Genomic DNA, 12,435 nt, shown 5'->3' with positions numbered 1-12,435 from the left:
GCTGGAGCCTGCCGAGTTGTGGCGACTGTGGCTAGTTATTTCTTTGCCCGACTCGCGTCATTAGTGAATCGGATTACTTTTACTTCTTTTAACCCACTTTCACTTACTGAGTTCGAAGGTGGTGAGCTCACTGGATTACCAGGATATCCAAATCACGTCAAATAAAACTTTTGTCTATCAATCTGCACCTTTCCGTCAGAAGGCCAGCGCCCGCAAACCCCATCATGTTCTGTCTACGAAGGTAAGAGAAGCAATCAACTAGCAATCAGCAGCAAAGTAGGGGATTTAGACTAACCCATATGATTCATATTATAGCTGGCTACCTCTTCTTTTTATTCCTACCAACGCCTCCCCGCTCTTTATCATCTCGTTTGTTGCCTTGACATACATCATCCACCGGCCATGTATCTACTGCTCCGCATTGCTCCTGATTCTCTTCGTCTCATCATGTCATTGGTCAGACCGGTGCATCTTTGACCTACGAAGTAATTGGTTTGCACCACGCTATACCTCGGAGCCTAGCAACTATGCCATCTCGGGCAACGCCACATACGAAGCAACAGTGTCTGGCGAGGGTCTAACGGAATTTGTTTTCGATACTATGAACTCCACCGCCAAAGTTTTAGCCGGTGCTGTGTTGGAGGGTGTCCAGCAACGAATTTCTCCTAATGGAATGGAGCCAAGGCCCACCGAGTGGACAGGAGTCGGCTTGGAGTGGGTGCGCAGCCTCTTGGGGAGACGGGAGTGGACTCTCCCATGTGTCGATGTCAAAGTTCGACTATGAGGTGTGTAAAGGTTTTGGTTAAGCTTTCCCTGTTGATACATTCAAATGGACTTTGAATTTCACGTACATTAATTACGAGTCTCGTGTTTTCAGTTCAGGTGCAGGACTCGATATCCTCCTTTCTTGAACACCTCTAAATACCCACTGTACATAACTAATTCTATACTAATCTGACAATCACTGGATGACCTTTTGCTAGAGATATAGATTCCTCTACTGTCGTAACTTAACCCAACCTTGAAAGCCGTGGCTATATCTGACATAATGCGATACTTGTTGTCTAACCTTGGAGCCCTTACCTATATGTCCCTGATACTAAGTTAATCATGAACGCCGATAGAGATGAAAAGAGGAGAAAGACAGTTAACTAGCATTATTATACTAGGAAAGAAGCATAAACTATGTATGACATGCAATGACAACACCTTTAACTAGCACGTGGCCGAGGACTGCATGGCCATTACCCAGAAGAAGGCTCATCGTCGTCATCATCATTCGAAACTGGACAGATACCGAGCGCAGCAAGCACATTCTCAACCGCTGGAACACAAGCAACACATGAGCAGATCTAGACTCGAATCTTAGTCTTTGTTCACTCGATGAAGGCAGAAATATACCTGACTCATGGAAGTCGTTAGGCACTTCTGCAGAGCAGCCGGATCACCATTGATAATGGCATTAGCAATACACATAATCTGGGCTGTCAAGTTGAGACAAGCAGCGAGACTACACATCTGTGGGAGCTGCCGGACGATATCTAGATTCTGTTGTTGCACTATGCGTATACCTTGTATTAGTATACTAGCTTATCGAACTTGCATTCGAAGAATTGATTTATGAAAAGAGATATGTACAGGTCTGGATGTAGGTATTATTGGCCACATGAGCTGTGCCTGTAGCTGAGGCGAACCCCGAGGCGAGGACGAGAGTGGCGATATTGAAGCGCATATCCGACAACTTCTGGAGAGACTTAAGAACAAAGAAACGAGAGGGGTAGGTCCAAATTCGGTATCTATTGGGCTATAAAGGGAGTTACGCTGTTGTTGGATTAGATAGCTGCTTATTATATACACCGAAGTACTAAGAGTCGCAGCACAAGGGATGGACACTCAGCCCTCGGCATGGATGCCACATTGGTGGCCAATTGGGAGATGGCGTATAGAGCGATGTGCAAACTAGCATACCCTAGTGGTAACACCGAGTCGCATTAGAAAGTTTGTCTTTCCCCAATGTCCGTACTGGGGGTAGGTAGCATCAGAGACCAATATAAGAGACTGGAGGGGCGTTTGCACAAAAGCCCTCCTATAAATGAGGGGTGAGAATCGGCTGTTTTAGTTAGCGTTAATGAACTCAGGAAAGGAGAAGCTAAAGTCGATTATTTGACATGGGTTACAACTAAGTACATGGCGAGGAGGTATCTCTCATAAAACAAAATAACGGGTAAACGCCGACAGGGAAGTGGTCGACCAGTAGTCAGACTGGCAGATCGAAACTGCCGCAGGTAAATTCATAAAAACACAGATGGGCTGGAACGAGTCACAAAACAAGGCATGATAACCACCGTAAAGGTAAGAGATGGCAGATGAATCGTGAAACATGACTCAAGGAAATGGGGTATCACAACGTCGACAATCCCAGTTCAAGATCCAGACTCGTAAACAAGCGTAAAGAAAGTATGTATGGCAAAAAATAATAATTAGAGGCGTTAATATTCGCACGCAAGAGACTGAAAAAGCAAAGTCAATAGATAACGCAAATGGAATACTTATCAAATCAGTTATAAGCACCGCCACCCACGGGCAGAGGCCAGTCGTCTTCGGTGATACTGCTCCAGAAGGCCCAGACCCCGGAGACAGAAAGGAGGGTGAAGAGAGTTTCGAATAAAGCTCCATTGATCTTGCCATGCGAGGCCTGGCACAGGTGGGTGCTGATAACATAATTAAAGATTTGACCAATTGCGAACAACAAGCCAGCACCGCTGAGATACACTGTTGCATCGTTAGCACATGTTTATTTTGAGTCCAGTGTGGTAAACCCACGCATTGGGCGGAACTCGCCCAGAACCCGAAGCACTAGTACGGCCTCTAGGACGTAGAACAAGACAATGCAGACGAGTGGGAAGAGTTGGTACAGAACATAGAGGGCGATGTTGCGATTTGGTGTATCATGGCTTGACTGGAAGCGGCCAGTCCAATCGAATGCAGTGTCCAATGCAATATAGCCTGTCCCGATGAAGAGGACCACAGCAGATGCGCAGATGAGACCGATGGAAGCTGGGGTGCCGTCGTCAAGTAATTGGAAGCCAACCAGTGCGTTCATGAGAAGGACCCAGCAATTCGCCGTAATCGCGGCGATGTGTACTGCAGAAAATCCCTAGATGTTTCTGTCAGCTGAGGCCTCGAGTCTATCGTGTAGAAATCCTACCTTTCGGACTGCGTCGTGCAGCGGGAAGCCGCCCACTGTGAATATTTCGCAGATCTCAATAATGATGAAACCGAGCAAAAATAATTGCATTTCCCTGCAGATACCGCCATGTCAGTCGACATCTCAATAGCGAACAAAGATACTCCATACCTCCGGCCGACAGCAGCGTGCTTCTTGTCCGATCTCCATATCATACCCAAGCTCAAGACAATGGCGATGAAGGCTAGCAGAATCGAACCTATCAAAAATCAGCAATCGTGCTCATATCATTTGTCCCCAATCACATCGACCTCGGTCTTGCAGATCGTACCTAAGTTCCGAAGGTGTCTATCCCCACTGAGAGGAATGCCGGTCAGATCGCACGCGCCGAAGGCATCAGTTGCGGTTTGATTGGTGAAAAGCTGTACACGACGAATGATACAGTCAGTTGACATTCCAGGGAGCCATTATAGGGAATTTTCAGACTGATCTCACTCACATTGCAAACTGGTAGGGTCGAGTCGCGACAGAAGTCCTGTGGTACCCATACAGGTGTGCGGTCAGTATCTGCCCATTAGGAGGTCGGTCTCCAGAATCGATCCGCACTTACGTGAAATTTCCCGAATTGAGTGGACCCCATTTTGAATTGGGGATTTCAAATGAGAGGCGGAATAGACGTGAGGCAATGTTGACAAAGAGTGTTCAGACTGGGGTGGCGTCTTGACCCGCGTGGAGGACCAGTCCAGATCGGTGGATCTCTAGTGGGACCAGGTTGTTTTGAAGGTGAAGAAGTAGAGAAATGAAACCGTGTGTAGCTGTATAGCTGTGTAGCCGTGCAGCGTGAATAGCGAGCTGATGGGAAATAAGAGATGATTCAAGCTGATTTCCACAGGTTACTCGGGGGACTCACAGGGCTGGCGCTAGTGGCTTAGAGTGAAAAAAAACCTCGTCTGAACTTCCAAGTGTTTCGGGACGAATTTCGATCGAAATCGACTCGAATCCGACTCGAATGCGATTCCAATCGGATCAAAACAATTGAACTTTGGAAATTGAAGCGTGGGAAATGGTGCTTCCTTGGGTCCAGTCGCTAATAATAGTACTCTCGCCCGGAGGTATTGAACGGTATAAAATTGCGATGGGTAGAAACAGTCCTTGTTCCTCTACTCTTCTGGATACGTACAGATCTCCCTAGACCCAGTGCTGATATTGTTTTCTTTTTTTTGTTCTCTTCTTTTTTTAGGGATAAGTGGTGACCACCCTTGCCGGAGGACAATAATATGGTCGCCAGGTCGACCAGGTGGACTCAACCCACAATTTAGTGGACGTACACACATACAACATACGATCCAACTTTCAGGATATATATGCATCCTGTTTGGTGCCTGCAGTGCCGTATCGTTACTCTGTACCTCTACGGAGTATTCATATGTACTTACTATAAGACCTCGATCTAGTCCCGTTGGAAATTAATTGATAACGTCCGATTTGAGCGAATCAGCCCCTTCGTTTGAAAAGTCTGACAGGTACTCGAATGCTCCTTTAACATACATCCTCGATCACCAATTTTTGCCCATCATGATCGCCCAGATCCAGCTTCAAGGTGCGCCCGAACAGCTCAAGCAGCATCTCAAAGCAGACCTTGGTAATAGCTGGATCATACCGACCCTTGCTGAGCTCATCACGGATAAAGGCATCTGGATAAGTATTCTTGTCAGCATATTTATGTTCGAGGGTGAGCGATGTGTTCAACTCACGTTGTGCCCAAGCGACTTCATAGAAACCGAACAAGACGCCCTTATCATGGAGGGTCTTGCGAATGAGGTCGCGTCCCTCGGGCGGGACGTGGTTATCGTTTTTGCCGAAGATCTAGAGATTTTAGCGATCGACACAAACGAAACACAACTGAAATATATACATACCATTAGCATCTCACCCTTGATATCCCCAGCTCTCTCCAAACTATCATCATTCTTGCCTCGGGCAAGGGTTTTGCTGTGGATATCCGTGGCAAAGTAACACACGCTCGCCTTGACCCGGCTATCTAGCGCGCAACGATAGGCCAAATGGCCACCCAGACACATGCCCGTGGCACCAACTTTTCCAGTGCAAGTAGGCAGCGAGAGCAGATAATCCACACAAAGACTAGCGTCTTCGTCATAAGCGGCAAGTTTCTGATAGACAGTCAGCGACTCAGCGCTTGAGATTAATCACAAGTATAGCCCAATAAAGAACAAGAATAGAAAACACAAGTAATGAATTTATCCATGGAAGCTGTCTTATTTCGCTTACCTTGCCAACCTTCCATGCATTCCCCTTGTCCGTGTCCTCCGCGTCATACTTCAGAGGTTCCGGACCAGTGAATTCATGATAGCTCGAAGGAGCAACACAAATGTAGCCCTGGCCTGCGATTTGGCGTGCAAAGCGTGCCACAGGGCCCGTTACTGTGGGTCGGTTCTTTAGTTGAGGTGTTCCGACATGGTCACAATAATAGAAGAGCATACGAACCTTGATAGATCTCGCTGAAGACTACGACTCCGGGGAAGCGGGCTTTGGGGTAGCTTGGGATTGTTGGATGGAAGACATAGATGCCTTGGAAATTGTTAGAATTGACATTATGAAGGAGCAATGGCTTTATAGCGGGGAGAAATGTGCTGTACGAGAGCGACCATAGTGTACATACGCATTGTCCCCTGTCCATCCGCTTTGGTGGGGACGTCATGATAGGATTCTTGGATCAGCATGTTGCTTTAGTTTCTTTCAAAGATAGAAATATATTGGAATAGAATTGAGAAACCAATTGAAACGACCGTAGAAATACAGACGATTGACGGTGAAATCATTATCGATAACACGCGGGGCAGTCATGTGCTGATACTGGCCAACATCTCAACGAAGTAGACGTCTTTGGTCTTTGGTTTTGCTTGAATGCACCAATTGTACTCCGTACATTAAATTGAATAGAATCTACCGTCTTCACATCTGGATCAACTTCGGAATCCGATGACTTGTCGTACAAAAAGTCATAAAAAAGTCATAGGGTGGGTTCAAAATAACTCAAGAGGCCATCATAGGATGGCCGGAACATCTTGCTTCATGATCGGTACATATTAATAATCTATTTGACGTTTTGTTTATACATGTTACACCAAGGTTGTTTGGCAGAATGATGGTCTAATCGGACCTAAAGAAGTAAAAGAAGAATCCCCTGGGGTCCCAACTACCGAGGCCTCAATGACTCCAAGGGAAAGCAGCGGGCTGCGATTAGAAGAGATACTAGAGTACACAAGGTTAGACATAGGTGCTGAGAGAGTCCTCAAGGTCAAGTTACTCACAGGAATGAACAGGTAAGGCACCTGACGTTCGTATTCAAGCCAAGTCTCGCCGTACTTGGTACGACACCGCTCGATATCACGAAGAGCACGGTGGCTGATCATGCAAGCGAAGAAAACAGGGTAGAACCAAGGGAATGGGCTTGAGAATCCGGTAATCAAGCCCCAGTTCAGGGCGAAGTAAAGATCGCACGTGTAGTGGATCTTGCGGGCCTTTCCATCTATACGGTTGTTAGTATTGGAGCTTGTAGATTTTTGTTATTTGTCTTGAACTTACACCACCCATCTATAAGAATCTTGGAGCCATCAGCCGCAGTAAGAGTCTTGGGGTTCTCCACTGTCTGCCAAGGAAGCTGAGGGAAGGTGTTGCGGGTGACTATAGTACCACGCTCCTGCTGGCGGAAACGGTTCTTCTGGCTGTTGGTGGTATCCCACACCCAGTAGACAAACAGATACGCGACAAAGAGGAAGGCAAGGAAGTAGCGGTTCCAGCGGTATTCAGCAGGGTCGTGATTGGCGAGGTAAATGGTGCAGTGGCAGTAGCTCAGAGGCACACCGGCCAAGTTCCAGAAGATCAGCATGAAGCCCCACTTCTCGTAGTACATATCCCTGTGAAATGTTACGAAATAATCTTGATTCTGGGGCAGGAGATACTCTTACCAGGTGGAAACAATGCACTCCTCACCCTTGGAGCAGGCATTGGCGTAAAGGTAGTGGGCCATGACAAGGAACATAACCTCGCCAGACACATAACCATACATCTCCCATTGGCGGGCCGCGGCACCCATAGACAGGCCGAGAAGGATGTACCACGGGAGGCGGACCTCGAAGAACATCTTGAAGTCGAGGATCTTGAACATGCGGGGGTTAAGCTCCGCACCCATGAAGAAGTCATAGATCGGGTAGCCAGTCATACGGTGCTCTGCGCCACGCGCCAAAGCCGAGAAGTAGGCAATGAATGAGACAATATATCCAGAGAGGATGGCAACGGTGAGCAAGGGACCGAACTCATCAATGATGGTATACAGCTTGAAAACCCCAGTCACGTGCGCAATGAGTGCCAATGCAATGCTGGTGTAGAAAGACCACACACCAGAGCAGTAATATGGCAGCTGCTTGCCACCCATGTGTGGCAGGGGTCGACCGGAGACACTTACACCGGGAAGCAGCACGTAACACGCACCCTCGAAGATGAAGAAAACCCAGTAGATAGTCCATGCCTTTACCGATGGGAAAGCACCGGTGTAGATTAGATCGACCAAGTGTGCGAAAAAGTCGCCATAACTCTCGTTCTCCGCGGGGCGAGGGAATTTGCCGTTGTAGAAGGTGGCACCAATCCACATGTAGTACATGAGCATGGGGAATCCGATCATCATGGACAGCACACCCAAGGAGCCACCGAATTCGAAGTGTCCGCTATAATCGACCTTGGGATCGAGGCCTTCCTCCCAACCGTCTATCACGCGAGATGGGGACTCGGGTTTGGTGTCGGTAGTCTTGCCATTGGTCGTGACCTTCACCGGCGTATCATCCTCCTCGGTCTTGATTTTGACTGCAGCACGACGGCGGGAGGCGGATTTGGATCTCTCGAGAGAGGGGGAAGGGGAGAGGGAGGCCTCATTCTCGCTACTTCCCAAGACAGAACTGTTGCGGGTGGCACGACGGCCGCCGGGGGTCTCAACGAAGCCGGGACGATCCATTTTTCTGGAGGAAGAAAGGGTTCCAAATTAGCTTGACAAAAAGCCTACTATGGACAGGCCAGTTGTTCCGGGTATTGGCAAGATATACCCTGATTCAGGGTGTGGATACGTCGCAACTAGATTCCGGTGGGAACTACTCACTTAGGGGTCTTCCCCGTTTGCGAGCGGGTTAAAGTCATGGTCGCTTAATCGGAAGACCAAGGTTCCGACTGCAATTGACTGCAATTGAGGGCAAGGAGGGAATGGCTGAGGGTAAAAAGGAGCGAGGGTGAAAAAAACTGGAATGCCCTGACTGTTTACTTTGCGGGCCCCGGTTCTGAATGATTACATAAGAAACAATTTTAAAATCTGCAAGATAACCAAGTATTGATCTGGTATATAAGTCTATAAGGGGGTCCTGTGATAGGCGTAGTAGTAGAGCGTGAACGGTATTAGTAGTATATATGGTACATCTACGGAGTATATACGTTCAAAATCAGATAGCAGTCAGGTTGTAGATTTCCCTCCATAGATACTAAAAGGGGCAGAATACCCTTTTTTCCAGTCGCTAGTGCTATGTAGGGTACTGCAGTATTTCCCCCCACAAAAGGCATTTAGGGAGAATTGGTGGTTGAGTGGGGGAGCTCGTTGTCAACTGCCTATTTTGAAGCCCTAGATCTATGCAATTTACCCCTTATTGTATTTGAGCTATGTTGTACGGAGTTGACTAGTTATTTTAATATTGCCTGAATAATTCGTTTTATTTCTTCTAACTTCTTCAACCTTCCAACAATTATTTTCCCTCTGCTTCGGAGAAGACATCACAGATATAACGTTCCTTGTATAATTCTCAGGTAAATTACTGAAATGTAAATATAATTGTGTGTTTATTTTAGTAGCATAGCATACGGACACAGCCGAGAACCACATATTAAGACAACCCGAAGATTCGGGGAAATGGATCATATACATAACTATGATAATGCAGTACGAGCTCAATAGCAATTGAGAAAAGTGCAAAACGCAAGGCTTCATCAAGATTTATGCCCCTCTCTGGCTACTAGTGGCCATCAAAGTGATCTTAGTTTTGTTTTTCTTCTTTTTCTTACCCCCACTGGACGATGGTCCGGGATTTAGACTTTGGTCTCCAGATGCCGTCTGGGCGAGCAGATCAGATTCCTGCTGGGCGAAGAGCTCGTCCTCCCAGCCCTGCCGCCACCCGTCACTGTGTACAGCTCGTTGAGCCTCAAGGCTTGGCGACAGTGAACCCACTGCCGTTGTGCCCCAAACAGTGCGGATACCTGGGGGACTGGTGGAAGGAGAAGCCAATGCCCCGAATCCAGACGATGAGCGCGGAGGAGAGGCCGAGGAGGCCGTAGCATCAAATAATGTAGGATCCACGTTGCGAGGAAGTGGTTGGAAGTCATGAGCAGAGAATGGGGCTTCATTGAGGCTGGCACTTCCAATGCTTGGCCGCTTGCGCCGAGCGGCAGCCCACCGTTTGTCGTCCTCCTCTTTCTCCGCGCGAATACGATCCTTTTCTTCCCGGGCTTCTTTTTCCCGGTTACGCTTTCGACGTCTATCAGTCTCTGCGCGGAAACGCCCCAAAACCTCGGGAACAACCACGTCTCTCCAATCGCACTCCAGGAAGCTGACTTCACACCCCTGTGGAAGATGCCCGAGGTACTTCACTCGCTTGCGAAGCTCATCATCCACAATGTGGCCTGTTGATATGTGCTCCACTCGCGGTAGGATGGTTGCAGGGAACATAGAATATTCCCCGAATGCAGCCTTGAGGATACGAATATCCAAGGACGACAGATAGAACTGAGGCAATGCCTGATAAAAATGATATGGTTGATCTGGCCCGGAAGACACTGACGTTTGCTTGCTGCGGCCTTTCTCTTTAGCTTTGGCACTGGATTCAGGATCAAGATGGACGTCGTCTAGGGTTTGAGACAGATGGTCCGATTCATCTGATGTTGCTGGCGCCACAATAGAGTGTGCAGAAGAGCGACTAGCTGGCGTAGGTGCAACAGTGCGTTCCTTGGCTGGCCGAACCTCAGGCGGATTGCCAATGCCTTTCAGTTTCTCTTTGGCATCCATGATAGAACCAATTGCTTTTCGTGTCCAAGTATTCTCATCACCAAAGAGAAGCTCGTCTTCGACTTCCTGTCTGCGGAGATCTTCGATCTCAGCATCATATTGAGCGGTCATATAGTCTTCGCCGCCTTTCATGATTCGAGCATAGTCGGCAACTTCCGCCACGTGATACCATGGAACATCATCACCTGGACCAAGTGTCTCGGACCCATCACGAGGCAGAGCGAGGGTGCTGCCCGACTCACGCTTTACGAGTCTCAATACAACGTCACCGCCTTCGACGGGAAGATCGCCTTCTTGGCCACGGAACCACCTGACAGGTCGAGTCTCGGAGATATACACAGAGTCCCAACAGATAGGACATTTCTTCCAACGGTGCCGTTTTTCAGGGACCGTGTTATCGTCGTCGGATGAGTGCATGTAACGGATAAGGCATGGGAGGCAGAAGATGTGACCACACCGTGCCATACGCGGTGCAACTGGAGTAGAAAGACAGATTGGACAACTGGCAGCCTGTGTTTGAGCAGATACCAGCACTTGGAGGACTGAGGTCCAATCGAGATGGACATCGGCATTGGCTGCCTGAGCATGGAAATTTTGATTTGGCATCACAATAAAGCGGTAATTCGCATGAACATAACGCGATTTGTCTATTGCGCCCGCTCCCCATGATGTATACCGTCGGATGTTGCGAGGAGGTGATTGGTATTGTGGGCGAGGTGGAAGTGAAAAGTTCATCAAGTGAGTGATGGACGTCTGTCCCTTCCGGCTGGTGGTGGATTTCATGGCGGCCTAGATAGGGGCTCCGGGGTCAGCAGGCAGCTCTTGAGGAGATAGACCTGTGAACCCACCGATTCGTTATACTCGTCATCATCCAATAGCCGAGGTTTTCTTTGACGGTTATGTTGACTCTTCCGAGCTTGATTATTCCTTGGGGTAGCTGAAGCTTTCGATGACATCCCTGGTCGAGAACTTCCAGGGCCTCCTACGCGCTTTTGAGAGCTGTTGTCCGCTGGAGCTGTTGAGTGAAATGGAGTAGACGAGGCTGTATTCGGAATGTTTACCGCTTTAGAAGAGGGCAGGTTCTGTCCTGCATTGGATGACATATCTCTGCGGTATGCGGTATTTATCCTGCAACAGTGAGAGCACAATAAACTAAACAAGGCAGAAAGACCAAGCGAGCCAGTTGGCTGAATAGAAGATGAGGGGTTATATGGGAGACTCTGAATAAAGCCAATAACTGATAAGATGTCAATCAGCTAGCGGGTAGTAGATCGAGTGATCAACCAGATGCCTCAGATTGGACCAGAAAAGGTGAAGGAGAATGAAGGGCCCTAGAGGCCATGTAAGAATAGTAGTGAGGATCGAGGGACGGCCCTCAGGGTGCCAGTTGATGTCGTGAAGGTACGATTTCGCCCCTCTCCGGTTACAAATCGTAATGTCACGTGAACCAACAAGTCCCGGCGATTTTGCTATATTAAATTCTGACCGCCTAGTTCACCGCCAGATCTCATTACTTACTGATTACGAACTCCGTATGGGGTAGTTAGTTCTTTCAAATTACACGTAGTTACATGTACGGAGCAGTTAGTTCTTGATTTTCACAAAATTTCTACTTTAGACATTCATGATAAGCCTAGCACCTAGATACACGGATAAAATATAGAGAGTAGAGGAAAATTCAAACATTAAGAATTAGACTTCAATTCCTAACTTATATAGAGGCCTTTGTGATATTGATATTTGAAACGTATAAAATACTTATATTACGAAGCATACTGCTGGCAGAATCTGATATGGCGCACTGGGGGTTAGAGGCTGCCGTAGTCCCGACACCCAATTCGGTCTCGGTCTCCTTCAGCTTCATTTCGTTTGACGGTGAATCGAGGCCTCCTAACCCTTGTCTCTTATTTCCTTTTTTCTCTCCTTCTGCTCACTCGCTTCTCATACCCACTTGTTGACTCTCTCCGCCTAGGGAGTTACTTGTACAGCGATCTCTTTCTCTTGTTTCCTGACTCCGATCTGGTTTGCCAGTCTCCTTCCACCAATCCCAGCAACACCAACAGCTCTTTCGACGCAGTTCATCCTTCACTCCAACTATCCAACATATCCAACACCTCTTACCGAGGCCACGATG

At 47.9% G+C, this 12,435-nt stretch overlaps 5 protein-coding genes across 5 annotated transcripts; 1 reads left to right on the top strand and 4 right to left on the bottom strand.

The window, feature by feature from the left end:
• Positions 1–224: 224 nt before the first annotated feature.
• Positions 225–784, top strand: N7518_005173 (uncharacterized protein; the record flags this gene model as incomplete). Its single annotated transcript, XM_057186100.1, has 2 exons — positions 225–241; positions 316–784. The coding sequence occupies 2 exons, from the start codon at positions 225–227 to the stop codon at positions 782–784; spliced, it is 486 nt and encodes a 161-aa protein (XP_057042870.1).
• A 460-nt stretch (positions 785–1,244) lies between these two features.
• Positions 1,245–1,732, bottom strand: N7518_005172 (uncharacterized protein; the record flags this gene model as incomplete). The annotated part of the gene is made up of 3 exons (XM_057186099.1): positions 1,245–1,352; positions 1,402–1,559; positions 1,639–1,732. 3 exons carry the CDS (start codon positions 1,730–1,732, stop codon positions 1,245–1,247), a joined length of 360 nt encoding a protein of 119 aa, XP_057042869.1.
• An 825-nt stretch (positions 1,733–2,557) lies between these two features.
• N7518_005171 (chitin synthase export chaperone) lies at positions 2,558–3,827 on the bottom strand (the record flags this gene model as incomplete). The annotated part of the gene is made up of 7 exons (XM_057186098.1): positions 2,558–2,772; positions 2,824–3,157; positions 3,209–3,302; positions 3,359–3,446; positions 3,519–3,609; positions 3,687–3,722; positions 3,798–3,827. 7 exons carry the CDS (start codon positions 3,825–3,827, stop codon positions 2,558–2,560), a joined length of 888 nt encoding a protein of 295 aa, XP_057042868.1.
• An 899-nt stretch (positions 3,828–4,726) lies between these two features.
• On the bottom strand, positions 4,727–8,395 carry N7518_005170 (C-24(28) sterol reductase; the record flags this gene model as incomplete). The annotated part of the gene is made up of 8 exons (XM_057186097.1): positions 4,727–5,053; positions 5,107–5,358; positions 5,477–5,628; positions 5,693–5,776; positions 6,462–6,737; positions 6,794–7,125; positions 7,177–8,220; positions 8,358–8,395. 8 exons carry the CDS (start codon positions 8,393–8,395, stop codon positions 4,727–4,729), a joined length of 2,505 nt encoding a protein of 834 aa, XP_057042867.1.
• An 841-nt stretch (positions 8,396–9,236) lies between these two features.
• N7518_005169 (RING-type E3 ubiquitin transferase MAG2) lies at positions 9,237–11,404 on the bottom strand (the record flags this gene model as incomplete). The annotated part of the gene is made up of 2 exons (XM_057186096.1): positions 9,237–11,090; positions 11,150–11,404. 2 exons carry the CDS (start codon positions 11,402–11,404, stop codon positions 9,237–9,239), a joined length of 2,109 nt encoding a protein of 702 aa, XP_057042866.1.
• Positions 11,405–12,435: the final 1,031 nt, after the last annotated feature.

Source organism: Penicillium psychrosexuale, assembly GCF_028828465.1.
Source record: "Penicillium psychrosexuale strain IBT 29551 chromosome Unknown utg000003l, whole genome shotgun sequence".
Lineage (NCBI taxonomy): Eukaryota > Fungi > Ascomycota > Eurotiomycetes > Eurotiales > Aspergillaceae > Penicillium > Penicillium psychrosexuale.
Note: the sequence above shows the minus strand (reverse complement) of the source record. Positions and strands in the feature narration are given on the sequence as shown.